This window comes from Artemia franciscana, chromosome 10, assembly GCF_032884065.1.
Source record: "Artemia franciscana chromosome 10, ASM3288406v1, whole genome shotgun sequence".
Taxonomy (NCBI): Eukaryota; Metazoa; Arthropoda; class Branchiopoda; order Anostraca; family Artemiidae; genus Artemia; species Artemia franciscana.
In genome coordinates, this window is record NC_088872.1 from 9,232,588 (window position 1) to 9,247,883 (window position 15,296).

Here is a 15,296-nt window from a genome sequence, read left to right on the forward strand (position 1 = left end):
TTGGCAATTTTTTGTCATTGGTAAATAAATACTATTTTTGGTAAGGGGGGAGGAGAATAAATAGTATATAAAAATAGTAGATCGAATCAATTGTTCATTACCGAGTTCTTGTTCTTTTCATGCTTTTAAATTGGAACACACCGATGGATTACTTTAATCTGTGAAAGAAAAACTAGAAATTACAGATAAACCACATAATTAAACCTGCAATGATCTTCATTATTTAAAAAGTCATTAAAAGGTAAAATTTGAAATCTGTCGAGGCATAATTAGGCGAGAAGGTATAAGAAAAAACTTATATTCTGAGGGCAGTTTCCAGGGTCTTGCTACGAGGATTTTCTGCTACAAATTTACAAAAGACTTTATTGTCACTGAATAGCTAAAAAGTACGGTATCTAATTGTTGCTTTTTTGTGTTCAACATAATCCATCCCACCCATACCTAGGTAAAACCTACATCATTTTTGCACTGTTTGGTGGTCGGATGGCCTTGGGGTTCCTTTGGAAAAAAAAAATCTGTTGTTGAATATACTGTCGCTTCTTTTCTTGATGTAGGCGACTTATGAAAGGAAACATAATTAAGGTTCCTACAGGGAATTGTGGATCGAGAAGGTAATTAATAAAAATACGATTTGGCCAAAATGTATGGTTGTATTTGTTTTGTTTTTTTCTGTGTATTTATTAGTCGAAAAAAACAGCTGTATTATTTTATCAAAGTTACAGGTATTTTCAGTTTGTATTTTATACTTTTTTAATGATTAGAGATTTCTTGAGAATTGGTATTGTAAGCGTTTGAATCGTGATAAAGCTGAAGGAAATGATTAAGAAATAAAACGAATTTCAACAATTTGGAAGTGAATTAAAGTTTATTTGGCAAGTAAGAGATAACAAAGGAATGACAGTACGAAGAAGAGACAATACTAAAAGGATCGAAAAATAATAAGGCTTCATTGAAGGTTCAAGGCTCTTTATTATAAATGCCAATAATTTGCAAAATTTTACGTTTTTCCTTTGGTAGGGAGCAGAGCTCGTGCCAAGTGTATTCATTTGTTGATGGAGTGGTAAATGGGAAATATCGTGGCAACGAAGTTAGAGATAAGATACTGAGGATCACTTATAGGAATTTAAAAAAGGAGCAAATTAGCTAACTTACTTACTTAATTTACTTAATTCTCCTGCTGACTTGGCGCCAGCGTGGAGAGAGCAGATGCCATCTTTCTCTAGTAGGCCGGACCTAGAGCCGCCGCGGGTGTATGTTCATGTCTTATTCTTGTCTTGCTTAGGAAGTGATGCAAACTATCTAACCATCTTGTTCTTGGGCGGTCGCGTGGTTGTTTCCATCTGGCAGCCACAGGGGATTAGTAAACTGTGGTGTCTATTTGGGATGAAAGAAACGTTACCCAGGTGGCCCACCTTCCCCCCTCCCCCCTTTATTTTGAAAAACACATTGTTTGGAGGGTATTTTCGTTAAAAAAAAATGTGTTTTTTTTGTGTTTTCATTGGAAAGAACATAAAATTCCCTCCTCCCTTCCCTCAGTTTTACAAAAGTATATTTTGTCCCTCCCCCGTCCCTAAACTCTCATGTTACAAATTTTAGGAAAACTTCGATTAAACCTCTTCATAGGAAAGGTGACAAAGTCATGTTTATTTCCCGTAAAGAGTTCTTAGCGTCAGCTATTTTCTGATAGGGATTTTTTATTCCACTAATCTCGTTTCCTTCTATTTAGATCTTCAACGATGATTGCATCGCTACCAGCTAATTCAAGTAATGAACCTACCCGGGGACCAAGGTTAAAAATGGAGTTTGTAACTTGTGACCTGGATAAAGTTTTCAAAGACAAGCATAGTAGATTTGGTGCAAATTTTAAGGTAAGACCATTAGTCAAAAGGCAAGGTAGACTTTATATATAGCTTAATAGAGAGTGAAATTTATTAAAACCAAAATAAGAACCTTATAAACCTAAATAGAGTCAGTATCGTTATTGTGATCTCTTAGGAGAACAATAATTTCTTGTTTCCAATATCTAAAAAAGATAGTTTTAGGTTGAATCGTTTTGCTAAAGGTTAATGGTTTTAATCTTATGCTTTTAATTAAAATATTTTACTTAATAGAGATATAAATTTCTTAAAATCAAATAAAGAAATACAAAATCTGTTTAACGGCCACCCTGAGAACTAAATAGCTTGTCCGATGGGGTTGTAAATTACCTCCAGTGCAACAACAAAACATTGTAATCCAACAGGTATGATGTCTCCTTTGGCACCACGCACCTTACAATTAAGAACCTTATAAACCAAAATAGAGTCAGTATCGTTATTACGATCTCTCAGGGGAAGAATAATTTCTTGTTTCCAATATTTCAAAAGAGTTTGAATCGTTTTAACAATGGTTAATGGTTTTAATCTTCTGCTCATTTGACTTTCAGCTTTGCAACTATTTGCAAAGGGTGTTTCATTTTCCCAAAATTATAGCTCTTCTTGCTTTAATAGTTTTAATTGTGCTTGGTGATAGGGGGGGGGGGGAAGAATCCCACTAAGATTTATCTGGAATACACTTCGTTTGGAAAACCATTTCCCAAAGTATTTTTTTAGGAATATGAAAAAATATATACAGTTCTATTCCAAGCGACTTCCGTGCATGTGTTCTTTATGGAGGAATTCGCTTTAATTGAAGATAAATTAAGTAAAATTAAGTAAGATATAAAATCCTCCGTTATAGTATCTGAATTCATCTAGGTCAATTATTTTAAGTTCGAGGTCAAAGTCCCAATCATGTTTTAGCTTAAAGCTATGGATCTTTTTCTGCTGTTCCAGTTATTACTGACTGCGTCACTAACGGTTTTTGGTTTTTTAGTTAGAAAAACAATTACTAAATAAAAAAAATTGGTGTCACCAGTTCACAGAAACTCGTCAAATATTGATAAATTAAAAATGGGAAAATCTTAAAACAACACTTACACCTCAAGACAAGTACATAAATGTAATACAAAAACTATAGAACATAAAAGCCGTCCATAGTTACTTCTTGAATGAGAAAAATTACAAGTTTTAATTTGTATTCTTTGGATTTTTTTTTACCTTTTTGCTGAATTCTTTGAAGTTGTCTTTTACAACGTTTCAAATTGCTAGAGAATTTCACTAATAATCGTCAAGTTTTGTAAGCCACAGGGAAAAACCAAAATCTTTTTAAGGGTATCAGTTACAATTATAAAGTTGCCCTGGTGGTCCCTGGAGATATGTCCTCTGCTGGATTAACCAGAGTTTTGAGAATATATTTTCCGAGAACATTCTTAAACAAATTTTTAATCTAGTGGAAATCTTGTCCAATTTTTGACTTGTTCTTTAACTTTAAATTGTTAGAAGAAAGAGGAAATTAAAAATCTCATAATAAAACTTTAAATTCAATTAATTAAATAATTTTTCTGGAATTAAACCTGTTTCTTGACTGCTTTTGTGTAAATTTATAGTGGTTTTTAAAATTTTTCCAGACAGAGTTTTTTCTTACATTATTCTTTATTGTTGTAGAAACAAAGTGTTCAATTTAATACCTAATGAAAAATATAAGGAATGAAATGATTTAACATTTGATGCTAAAGAAGTGTTATTCATTTATTTTTTCTGATGGATTGTTAAACATTGGTGAGTTTTCTCCTTTTATAATTTTTCCATGTTTATCATGCCTATAAATTAAATCATTTTTGTTTTCGTTTTGTTCCCCTTCCCTCTCTCTATCAATCTCCTTTATTTTTCTCTCCCTCTTCTTAGCTTTCTCTTCTGTGTATATTTAGACTTGGATATTATAGGGCTAAGGGCCATGAAACGGAAATCAGCACTACCAGCAGGAATTGCCGTATTTTTTACATTTACCTTGGTAACATTAATGCTGTGTGGCGTACCACCTTTGGATTACCACAGTCTTCTTTCGACAGGTCTTATGAGTCAACTTGTTTTGTTTCAAGTTTGTTTGAACTAGAAAATGTCGTCATAAATTATCGTCATTAATATTTCTAAAATCTTCTTTAGCATATGCTATGATAGATCCGTCGTTTCAGGTGATATGTATATTTGCAAAGCCGTCGAATAATAACAGCGCTCAAAGTAGCAATGTTGGTTATAGACGCACCCGGGCCCTTTCGGGTCACGCCATCAATTCAAACCTGAAAGAACTCCGTCCTCCCCTGTCACCAACAAGCCTGAGCAGTTCTCCCCAAGCTAGAATTACCTGTGGGCCCGTATGTTTTCTTCAAGAATACTCAGATGGAGCTTGCAACTGCCAAGAATTATCCGACTCAAGCTCCACAGTAGAGTCTGAAAGCGAAGGAGGAGGCTGGGACTCAGGTATGCACTATCTTCTATGGCTCTGGGGAAATTTACTTTGTCTCAGTAGCGATATCTTAAATTTTAAATATAGAACTAAATGTAGCATAGTGAATTGGAGTTGGGGGTGGGAGGCGTCTTTTGTTGGCCAAATTTTATGTTTGTTTCTTTTCTTTCTTTTTTTGCTCTTATGTCAAATAGACAAAGCCGAATAAAGTAGATGTATGCTTCAATGAGAATGCTTAATGTTGGATTAGACATAACTGCAAAGGTTGCCACTGTTTCTGGGGAGGAAATCATTCAGAAAATCGTCCAAAAAATATCAATATTAGACTTACTAAAGCCATATCTCCGTTTAGATCTTTTCTTTGTTTTACCAAAGCAGTCAGAGAGATTAGTGATAAAAGTTTTTTTTCTCTTCGGATTTATTAGAAATGTTCTTTTAATTTTTACCTTTTAAGTTACTTTTTATGCTACTTATATTTTGTTTATTTTTACTTTTATGTGACTTTCATTTTATTTCGTAAGGTTTTTTTTTTCACTCTGAGCCAAAGAAGAATTTGTAAGGACTAGATATTATTAAGTAATTCCAATTAGTCGGTAGAAACAATCAAATGGGAAAAATGCAAGGAGAGTCAGTGGTCACTTGTCTTCATTATTAATTAATAAAAAACAATTTTTTTCAACTGAAAGTAAGTAGCAACAATAAAACTTTAAAGGAGCAGAAACTATTACGTATACGAGGGAAGTTGTCTCCTTGTTAATGCCCCCTGTTACGCTAAAGTTCGAATTTTGCACCAGTTCTTTATGAACGAAACTTGAATCACAAAGACCGTTTAATTATAATGAATAGCTCTTTTAAAAGTACTGAAAAATAATAGCGTAAAGAGTGAGGTATCGACGAGGGAGCAACTCCCCTCACATACGTAATAATTTATGTTCGTTTTAAGTTTTAATGTTGCTCCTTACTTTCAGTTGAAAAAGCTTGTTTTATTTTAATTTAATTTTTGATTGTTTTTTAAGTAATGCTAGAAAATCGCGATCCCCTCCATGGAAAATTTTCCCCCATGAAAAATTCCTTCGTGGAAAGATCCTCACACGTATATCCTCTTTTGCCCGGAGCCAAACAGTTTTTGATTTTTTTGAAGTTTTTTTAATTTTTGAAGTTTTTAGTATTTGTAAAAACAGGTTAGTGCCTGTCATTTAACTCCTTTGATGTGAGAAAAGAGGGAATCAAGTCCCGAAATCTCCACGCTCTCGGTGTTTAGAACCAAATCGCTCCTAGCCGAGTGGTTGGCACACTAAACTTGGAATCTTTTGTCCAATGACAGGGATTAGATTCAGGATTTGCTGGTTAATTTTGGAATTGTGGTCAGCGGTGTGACTCTGTAAACTCAGCCAGAGTCGCCCCAGCTCTCAATGGCTGCCCGGAAAAGTTTGGGGAAGGTAAACAAGGTTTTGCTAGAAAGTTGAGGGTGGTTGACCCCCAGGCCCCATTGGAATTCCTGATTGACGGGCCACCAAACGAAGATCAGTACGGTTAGTAGGGACTGTGAAGTTCAATGCCAGTCCCCTGACTACGTTGATAGCTTTCTCAAAACTAGTTTTTGGTTATTAATTTAAAACCAGAGATGGCAACTTTGGGAGATTTATCAAGGATACCAGGGGGGGGGGCATTATTATCTAAAAAGAGTAGGACGGCTGATTAATAAGTATATGTAGTATAAGTATGCTGCTTAGTTGTGTTTTACCAACATTTTCCTGGAGGAAAATGAATCTTTGATGCATACCCTGTGTTTTTGAGTATATAATTAAGATGTTTAAATAGTATGTGTGCTAAACATTGTGAACGCAACCTTGCTTGGTAAATGAACTTCTCAGGCGCATGCACTGTCAGCGTGAAGGATTTAGAATTTGATAGTTTCACTTTTATAGTGTTGTGACAGTTGGTATTTGGTGGTTGGTGTAAAAGTTTGTGGTTTTGGTTAAATGTGTTGGATGTTTTCAAGAAATCTAGTAAAATTGTCTGTCTCGAAACATAATTGATACAGTATACCCCATTTTTTTTGGAGATGGTCATTTTTTCCAAAAACGTCTAATTAAAAAGCTACTTTTGGCTGTTATTTTTCCGTGTGAAAGTGATCTTTTCGATCCGTCTATGGGGGAGGGGTCCTTCCCTATCCCCTGGCTTCTGGTATGTATATGACCTTTATCTCGAAATTTAGAATGGTTGTTCACAGGCTTTTGCTTAAAAAGAGTAAACAATCGTAATGCCTGGTCAGCTATCCTTTCCCCTCCCCTTGGGTGTCGTCATTTTGAAAAGAAACAAGGTTAATATTGACAAAATTAAATATTCAGACCTACTGAATTGTAACTGTAGGTGAGTTGGGAAGCGACGATTGTGGTGCCAAAAAGTAAGGAGTAACGCAAAACCCGAAATATGTTTGTATGCAGCTAAAGTAGACCTTGCACGTAGACTTTTACATCTTTTTAGATATAAAATCTAGATAAACATACAGTTAATAACATGTGTTAAAATAAACCATTTTCCTCTTATTTTTTTCTTGTTCTCGTTTCGCCTTTTTTCCAATATTTCATAGTCTAAAATCGTCTGTTTATTTCTTTTACCGAATGACCCCGAGTAATTTAGGTTGTGTTCTCGTTAAACTTGGTCACTAGCATGTCAACGTCAACATGTGCCTGACTGTTTGATTGGTCAAAATTTGCTTTCCGGTAAATCTAGTTGTAGAATTATAGTAATCATAAAGGTTGAAAAAAGAATGGAGGCCGGATTCTGCAAAATTTCTTCATCGGATTTCGCCTTTAATTTAGTTCACGCTATATATTCGGAATAGATTTTTGTTATGGCACAATGGGATAAGTGACAACATCTAGTGAGAATCTTGCCTCTGGTCCGTTTTTATCTCTATGACTAGTAGAATTGGTATTTAAGCTAAGTTCTGAGAGAATAATTTAATTTTTGCCAAGCCAAAGATAACCGTTAGACGAACGAAAACAACCGTGTGGCGTCAAACGACTGCTCTGACAGAAGACTGTAAATTATGTTAAGCAAAAACAACCGTGTGACGAACCGAAAACAGCCGTGTGACGCCAAATAGTCGTGACCGTGTTTTGATTCCTGAATAAGTGGATGTGGATTCAAAAATTAGCTACGTTAAAAAAAAATATATGTATACATATCAAAAATACATATTTATTGGCGAAAAAAAAATACTAGTAACAACTCACTGGGTCACCAAGCTGCCTGAGGTAGCACAGCCGTGCACGCTCTCTCTCCTCCAATCTGTTCTTTGCTTCACTCTTTATTCCTTCCCATGAATCTCCTTTAAATTCTTCCTTATGACTTCTTCCCAACTTCTTGTGATTAGCAAGTACCCCCGTAATATTATTTAAAATAGTAATAAGTGGTTCATTTGTGTCAGTTTAAAACTGCTGGCTGCAGTACATTCACCACCATCTGCAAGAAGCTCGCGGTCCAGTATCCTGGTCAAAGTTGCTATGGATACTATATCTATTTGATGGGAAGGAGTGTCACCCAAGCTCTTATGTTAAGACCTATTGGAACTACTTTTAATCCTGTAGACTCCAATTGTCGTTTGAATTTATTTGCCGATCGGAGAAAAAATCATCCAACTCTATTCCGAAACAAAAGCGGATTAAATTTTTTTCAGGGGGAGGGGTCCGGTTTATTGGGAATCCGCATTTGAAGCTAATATTTTAGACGCATTACAAGGATCACCTACATTGACCGAGTATTAAATGAAGAAACAAAAGCGGACATTAATGTTTCTTCACAATTTTTTTCGGGGGGGGGGGGGGGGATTGTCCCTGACTGTGTTTTGCCGAGATTTGCATTCCAGTGAAGTTGTTGGTAGTGTTATAGTAATATTTATATTACTGTATAATACTGCTATATTTAATTGAGAAGACAGTAAATTTTGTCAAGCGAAAGCATTCATGTGACGTCGTTGTGTGAATTCCAAAAAAATTTTAAAGGGATTCTGGATTTTTTTTTTTTTTTTATGCCTGTTTAAAAAAGAGCATAGTACATTTTTGCCAATGGAGAAACAGTAAACTTCATTTATTTTAAATTCACTTTTAACCGTCTAACGACCGTGTTTTTTAATTCTCCGAAACAAAAGCGGATCTAATTTTCTTCTTTTTTTCATGAAAATATTTTCTAATCGGGCGATTTGAAATCGGGTAGGCGATGCAAAAATCAATATCTGTCAGAGCTTAGCGTTATATTTCTGTATTGCACAGCTTTGCTTTTTCTCTTAAAAAGGTGGACATAACTTTTAGCTTCTTTTATTTTCTTTTCGCAGCGAATGACTCGGACCAGCCAAGCCAAGTTCGTTATCGGGCTCTTTCCGAATCGTCTGTGACGACAATCGAACCTTCCTGAGACTTCCTTCCTATGCTTTACCTTCTTCCTGCGGTGTAGTGTTGCACAGTAGACCAAGTATGTTGGCTTTAGCAATTCGTAATTTGTGTTATTTGGTAGTAGCAACTCTGAATGGACGAATAAACCACCTATTGTGTAAGCTAAGGTTCCTATTAAGTAGGGTGAGAGTACACAAGCTACGTTGTCAATTAAGGTGAATAGACAATTCGGTGGTCTAAAATGAAAGATGTAATTGGTATTTTTTTATGATTTTGATTCAGATGTACATATGAAGCGCATGTTTTCCGAAAGTGATAAAACTCAGGAATAGAACCTGTTGAAGGTGGACAACCGTTTTGCATGATCATAAGGATTCGTCACCAACACAGATAACCTACTGCTCAAGGACGTATGCTGGAACTTATTTTTGTTGAAGTCGTGAGGTAGATATTGGAAATAAGCGCGTAATTCGGTGAATTGCATGGACAATATACGCGGTTATACACGCATAAATCGCGCGGTTTCAAGGAGGAGTAGGCCCGAAAAACTATTCTCCCCGTGCGTACAATCTGTATTGACTTGTTGTTATTTCTATGATTATCCTAAAATCAGTGAAAGTAAAAAATTGAACTATTGTGATTGATTGGTGTTAAACAAAAACTATCAAGGCTACGTTTTCTTATAATTCAACTATATTAACATCCGTTAAAAAAAGAAGCAATTGGTGAAATTTGACTTTGAGCATGAATTTGAAAGATGGTTCAGGGATTTAGCACGATTTGCTTTTTTAAAGCGGAAAATTTAGCTTTATATTCAGTATGGCTTTTTCGGGTGAAGTCACCTGTGCTTTTTAACTTTCTGACAGTTCCAGTCTCCATTGATGCTTTTTAAGGGTCTAAAAGCAAATCAGGCGCACTTCAAGTGTTTTTTTTTTTTTTTTTTTTTTTTTTTTTTTTTTTTTTTTTTTTTTTTTTTTTTTTATAGTTTTTAGCAAAAGTCAAATCTGGTGTACAAAAAGCTGTTTTTACTCAACTGAGTTTGCTGAGAAAGCCACAATGAAGACGGGGCTTTAGTTTTATAGTTTTAAGACTAGATTTTCAATTTCAAAGAGCTGCCGTGTCTTTTTGCTGTAGAAGGAATTTTGACTGCGCTAGTCCACGTGCCAGGAAATATTTAGTAATATCATGACAGTAACTCGGTTTTGGTAGACTGCCACCTTAGTTGCTTATGACTGGTTTTGCCACTTATTATGTGTTGATTCTGGACAGCCAAATTATAAACCCTAAACATCTTTTTATTCTGCCACTGATTATAGTTATGTACAATGTTGGGCTTATCCTAAAGACTTCATTTGTTATTAATAACAAAAACACCGAAAAAATCCGTTATTGGTTCAAAATCTTTTCAAATGATAAAAAATACTTTATTCAAGTCTATTTAATATTTATCTGGCTCTAAAATACTCGAGATGTGTCTCATCTGGCTAACAACGGTTCCGCTAAATTTTAATATAGTGTAAAGATGACTGCGTAAGGCGGTGCAGCTTGGTATAAATTAAACCTAGACGAGATCAGTGTCCCTAGCAGATTGATTTGATTTAGTCCCCTCCTCCCATTTCATCAAGATGATTGGTAATTGCAAAATTTTAGATCGTTATACAGCGAACATTGGGAAGAAAGCTCGTTATCTTCGGCACGTAAAAATGTGTATCTAGTTAGATAAATTGATTATAGAAATTTAAATTTAAAATTGTATAAAAAAATTTAAATTGTGCTACCAGTGAGCCGTACTGGCTAAGTGGTTGGCGCGCTAGATTCAGAATCTTTTGCCCTAGGGGCACGAGTTCGATCACTGGCGTGACCAGTTATTTAGTTTTGGACGGGGTTCAGTGGCGTGACTCTGTAAGCTCAGCCAGGGTCGACCAAGCTCTAAATGGGTACCTAGACAAATCTTGGGAAGGTAAGCAGGAAGGGTGTGCGAAAGCACACGATGGCTGGCCCCAATCCCTCATTGCACTTCCTGACTGAAGGGCCACGAAACAGATCAGCACTGCCGGTTTAAACCTTGATGGTCTAGTGCCGTCATGCTTACATACTACTACCAGTCATGATGGTGAAGAAACGAGGGATTAATGGTAATTCATCTATGTGGCGACTGTACTGGAACGTGGTCAATTTGTTTTGAGTTTTTTTTGTTTTGTTTTTTTTTCTTAAAATAATTACCGCGAGAAAAAGCGTAGGGCAAATAAACGAGGACACACTCAGCTAGTGTTTCCAGCCAATACCCCTGCTCAGCCGTCTTCAATACAAAAAACAGTTCGTCCTCATGTGCAATTTGTTCTTGATCTTATATTCTTCCTTCTTCTGTTTTTGCACTGAAGACGGCTGAGCAGAGGTCATTGCTGAAATATTCGCATTGTTTTCTTTTTTTTATGGACTGAAAGCTTTTCTCTTTTTATATGTTTTTTCTTGTGTCATGTTTAGCCAATGCGGTCTTAGTTCTACTACATCGTAGATTTTTTAAATTCTATTCAAGCTTCTACCATGAATTGTTCCAATAGCAAGATTATGGACTTCGGAAAATTCTGTCATCACTTTACCATCCTTACCATGAAAAATCCCTTGCCATCTAGCGTTCTTGCATATACATATTATTATTATTATTTAAGAATTAACGACGCTTCTTGACTAATAAGGTCCCTGCGTCGGCCCTGCAGTGCATTCCTGCTGCGTGATTCGATCTCTGGGTCCCATATGCATATACTTTTTTTTAAACATCAGGTTTAAAATTTCTGCCAAAACATGAAACCAAAAACTAAAATCCTTTGATATTCAAGATCATAAACGCTGAAATTAAAGTGACCGTTCCCTAAAATCCCTTGATATTAAAGGTAATAAACGTTGACATTAAAGTGACTGTTCGGAAACATTTTAGGGTTGGACAGACGTTGTGTTTTCTTGATAGAATTCTTCTAATTGACGAATTTAGAGATTAAAAGAAGAATGTTTGTTTTTGGATTAGGCGCCAATAAGTTCTTGTTGTTGTTTTTAGAATATCAGATTTAAAATTTTTGCCAAAACATGAAACCAAAAGCTAAATTCCCTTGATATTCAAGATGATAAATGCTAAAATTAAAGTGACTGTTCGAAAACTTTTTTTTTTTTTTAAGTACAAAGGATAGTGATGAAATCTAATTATTCGAATTGCTGAAGTAGAAAACGCCGCAAGCATATATATCTTAGAAAATTAGCAAAATCTGGAACTCAATTTTCAATGAAAAAAAAAAAAACCAAATGTAGTTTTTGGTAATAGTGGTTGCCAAATCTAAGAAGAAAATTAAATTAAAAAAAACTTTTTTTTTAACTGAAAGTAAGGGGCAACATTAAAACTTAAAACGAACAGAAATTACTCCATGTATGAAAGGGGCTGTTCCCTTCTCAACGCCCCGCTCTTTACGCTAAAGTTTGACTTTCTCTCAATTTACTTTATTGAACAGTAAAAAGCTACTTAATACTTTAGCTATTTAAAATATTTTAGCGTAAAGAGCGAGGTATTTAGGAAGGAGATGAACCCCTCATATGCGTAATAATCTCTGTTCGTTTTAAGTTTTAATGCTGCTCCTTACTTTCAGTTTAAAAGACTTTTTCATATTTATTTTTTCATTGTTCACTTGGACGTGAAATCAGGCCGCCGGAACGAAACTCAACTCCTACCAAAAACTAAGCGTTAAGCTAAATTTGTACCAAAAAGCTTAGTTGTATGAAAAACGAATGTAAAAGAGGAAAATAGACAGATTAAGATTAAACAATGTAAGTGTCATTCAGGAGCCAAACGGATTACATTTTTTGTTCATGTTTCCAATGCGATTTTTAGATTTCATGTTCTGCTCTTAGTTGTCCTTGTCTGCATATATTGCATTTATATTTACCGCCTTGATTAACGTACGGTGTCCGAATCACTGTGTATTCTGCTTGCAATGCCAAAATATTACAGAAGATCGAGTTTTTGACCTCGATTCGATTCATGTATACAAGATTTTTTTTTTTTTTTTTTTTTTTTTTTGTGTTCTCGGCACTAACTTCCATCCCTCTTATCCGGAATTTCAGATTAATAAAGGGTACTTTTAATTGAGGATGGATGTTTTTAGACTCGCCTCTAGATATGAAAGAACTACCCGTCAACTGAACCTCAAGCAACCAATTTACCAGTTCTAGGTCATGTCATCTTCAGTTTTTTTTTTTTTTTTTTTTTTTTTTTTTTTTTTTTTTTTTTTTTTTTTTTTTTTTTTTTTTTTTTATATCAAGTTTAAAAATTTCTGCCAAAGTGTGAAACCAAAAGCTAAAATCCCTTTGTATCCAAGATCATAAACACTGAAATTGAAGTGACTGTTCGAAAACATCTTGGGGCTTGACAGACGCAGCGTTTTCTTCGTAGAATACTTCAAATTGAAGAATTTGGAGGCTAAAAGATTTTTTTTTTTTTTTTTAGACTAGACACCAATAAGTATGTTAACTGTGGCTGCATGAGCTTAAATTTTTATAGTAAGTGTTTCCGCAAATCTAGAATCAAAAATGTTCTGTTGTGTTCAAGTCAACTTTTCAAAAGTAATAAAGGCAGGCCATAGCATATCCAGGATTTTTGTTCGAGAGGGAGGGGGATACTAAAAAACTGCGAAATGCATCAAAAATTTGTTTGTATGTTTTCGCACAAAAATTTCCGAGGGGAGTTTCAAACCCGTTAACCCCTCGCCCGGACACAGCCTTGAAGGCAGCGTCAAAAACATACAAAATGAGTCGGAATTTTTTAGCAGTCCCTACCTTGACAAGGGGGTAAATTACACCCGTATTGAATACTTATTTTTAGATTGAAGACGCTATGTCTGTAAAGTTGTTAGAAGAAGATGAAATTGCTGACTTTGAAGTAAGCTGAAATACCAGGAATGTGTTTTTCATTATATGTACACTGTTGTTGCTGGAGGACTTTGAATGCCAAGTACGGGTCCTCAATACATATAATACAGGAGCCCAGATTCGGTACCCTAAGATATGTGTATTTGACCATTTAGGGAGGCTACTATCAATGCTACCTTTTCAAACAAGGTGTTTCTCGAGGTTAACGTTCAGCATATATTTCAAAAGATTTTAGGTGAGTTGGGAAAATAGATGTCATCATGTACAAAATTTTTTTGTAGAATTAGAATATGGTTAAACAAAATTGTGTTTATTAACAAAATTTCCTAAATAAGCAAATTGACCCAACTCCAGCTAAGCAGCGCCTATAGAAGTAATAATTTATAATATGTTGGAGGCAGCGTGACTTTCGCTGACCTCTTTCTGATTTTTCTTCACTACCACCAACAATGGTTTCCTAAAGCTTTTGAAGTAAGCAAAAGGAGATATATAGGTCTGCCTCCCTGTTACCACCATCGATTGCAACTATTCTTGTTAGACTTATAATGGCTGTTTACCTCTAAGTTTTGTTATAATAGAAATAAATACATTTGACGAATTCTTTATATAGCAGGTAAAACCAATTTGCTTAAACATGAGAATAATTAACTATAAAATTACCCGAATGATATTCATTGAAAACTAAGGCTTCCTTTAAAAACATTGCGGACTCGATTCACTGACTAAACGTGTACTCGATAACTTAATTATAATTACTTATTTGTTATCACCCTATGCCCAAAAATTACAGATTATTACAAATTTAGCCCCTAAAATACTTATTACTTACAGTAATGGAAATTGCTTGTGATTTTAGTCTATCCGCTGTATAGGAGCGTAAATAATTAATTGTCATTAACATTAATTTAGTTCTGGAACTAAGTTAGCAATTTCATTTTGCCGGGAATATCAGAACTGCCATCGACTAGTCAAAGTAGATGGCAAGCTTTGCGAGACTAAAATTACTTCCGTTAAACGGGAACAAAATAGATACATTTTGTTAATATCTTTTTAACCAGTTAAAAATAATTTGGGCAAGCATAAGAATATGTTTTTAGGATTTTGGAAATTATCTTAAAATTTAGAAAGCTGAGAAGAAGCAAACTTTTGGTCTAAAAGCCACAAAAAGCGGCTCTTAGAGGTGACTTATTCCCGGGCTTTTTTAAAGGCATATTTTAAACATCTAGTCAAGTTGGTGGAAGCATTTGCAAAAATAGATTCTTCGCAACGAAATATATTTTTGTAAATATTTTATTTGCCAAACAAATTTGTGTGAATATAGTTTTTTTTTGTTTTCCATTGTGAGAAAAAAGTCCGTTTTTAAGCGTTAAATGTGACTAGATTAATCTGTGTCATTCAAGTTTCTTCGTAAAACTAGTTCATCTTCTGTAGGCAGCTTGAAGTTATAGAAGTGAAATTGACAATCGAAATTTGTATGGGTGTCGTAAATTGTAATATTGTTGGTATTATATGAAAGGCATATAAGGCATATATTGTGTCACACTATGGCTTATTACCGGTGGATTTTTTCGATTATAGATAACTTTCATTAAAGTGTGCTTAATTTGTGTTTTTGGAATTATTTTGATTGTCTTTTGTTGTATGCCTTACACTCCCTTTTCTAAC

General features: G+C 34.8%; 1 protein-coding gene across 1 annotated transcript in view; it reads left to right on the forward strand.

Annotated features, from left to right (window-relative positions):
* LOC136031748 (phosphatidylinositol 3,4,5-trisphosphate 3-phosphatase and dual-specificity protein phosphatase PTEN-like) overlaps positions 1-9,360 on the forward strand; it is a 45,827-nt gene extending 36,467 nt beyond the window's left edge. Inside the window, exons 9-11 of the mRNA XM_065711476.1 lie at positions 1,727-1,868; positions 4,052-4,337; positions 8,663-9,360. Of these exons, the coding sequence (XP_065567548.1) occupies positions 1,727-1,868; positions 4,052-4,337; positions 8,663-8,742 (508 nt within the window). The 3' untranslated portion in view covers positions 8,743-9,360. The remainder of the gene's footprint in view (positions 1-1,726; positions 1,869-4,051; positions 4,338-8,662) is intronic.
* The last annotated feature ends 5,936 nt before the right edge of the window (positions 9,361-15,296 follow it).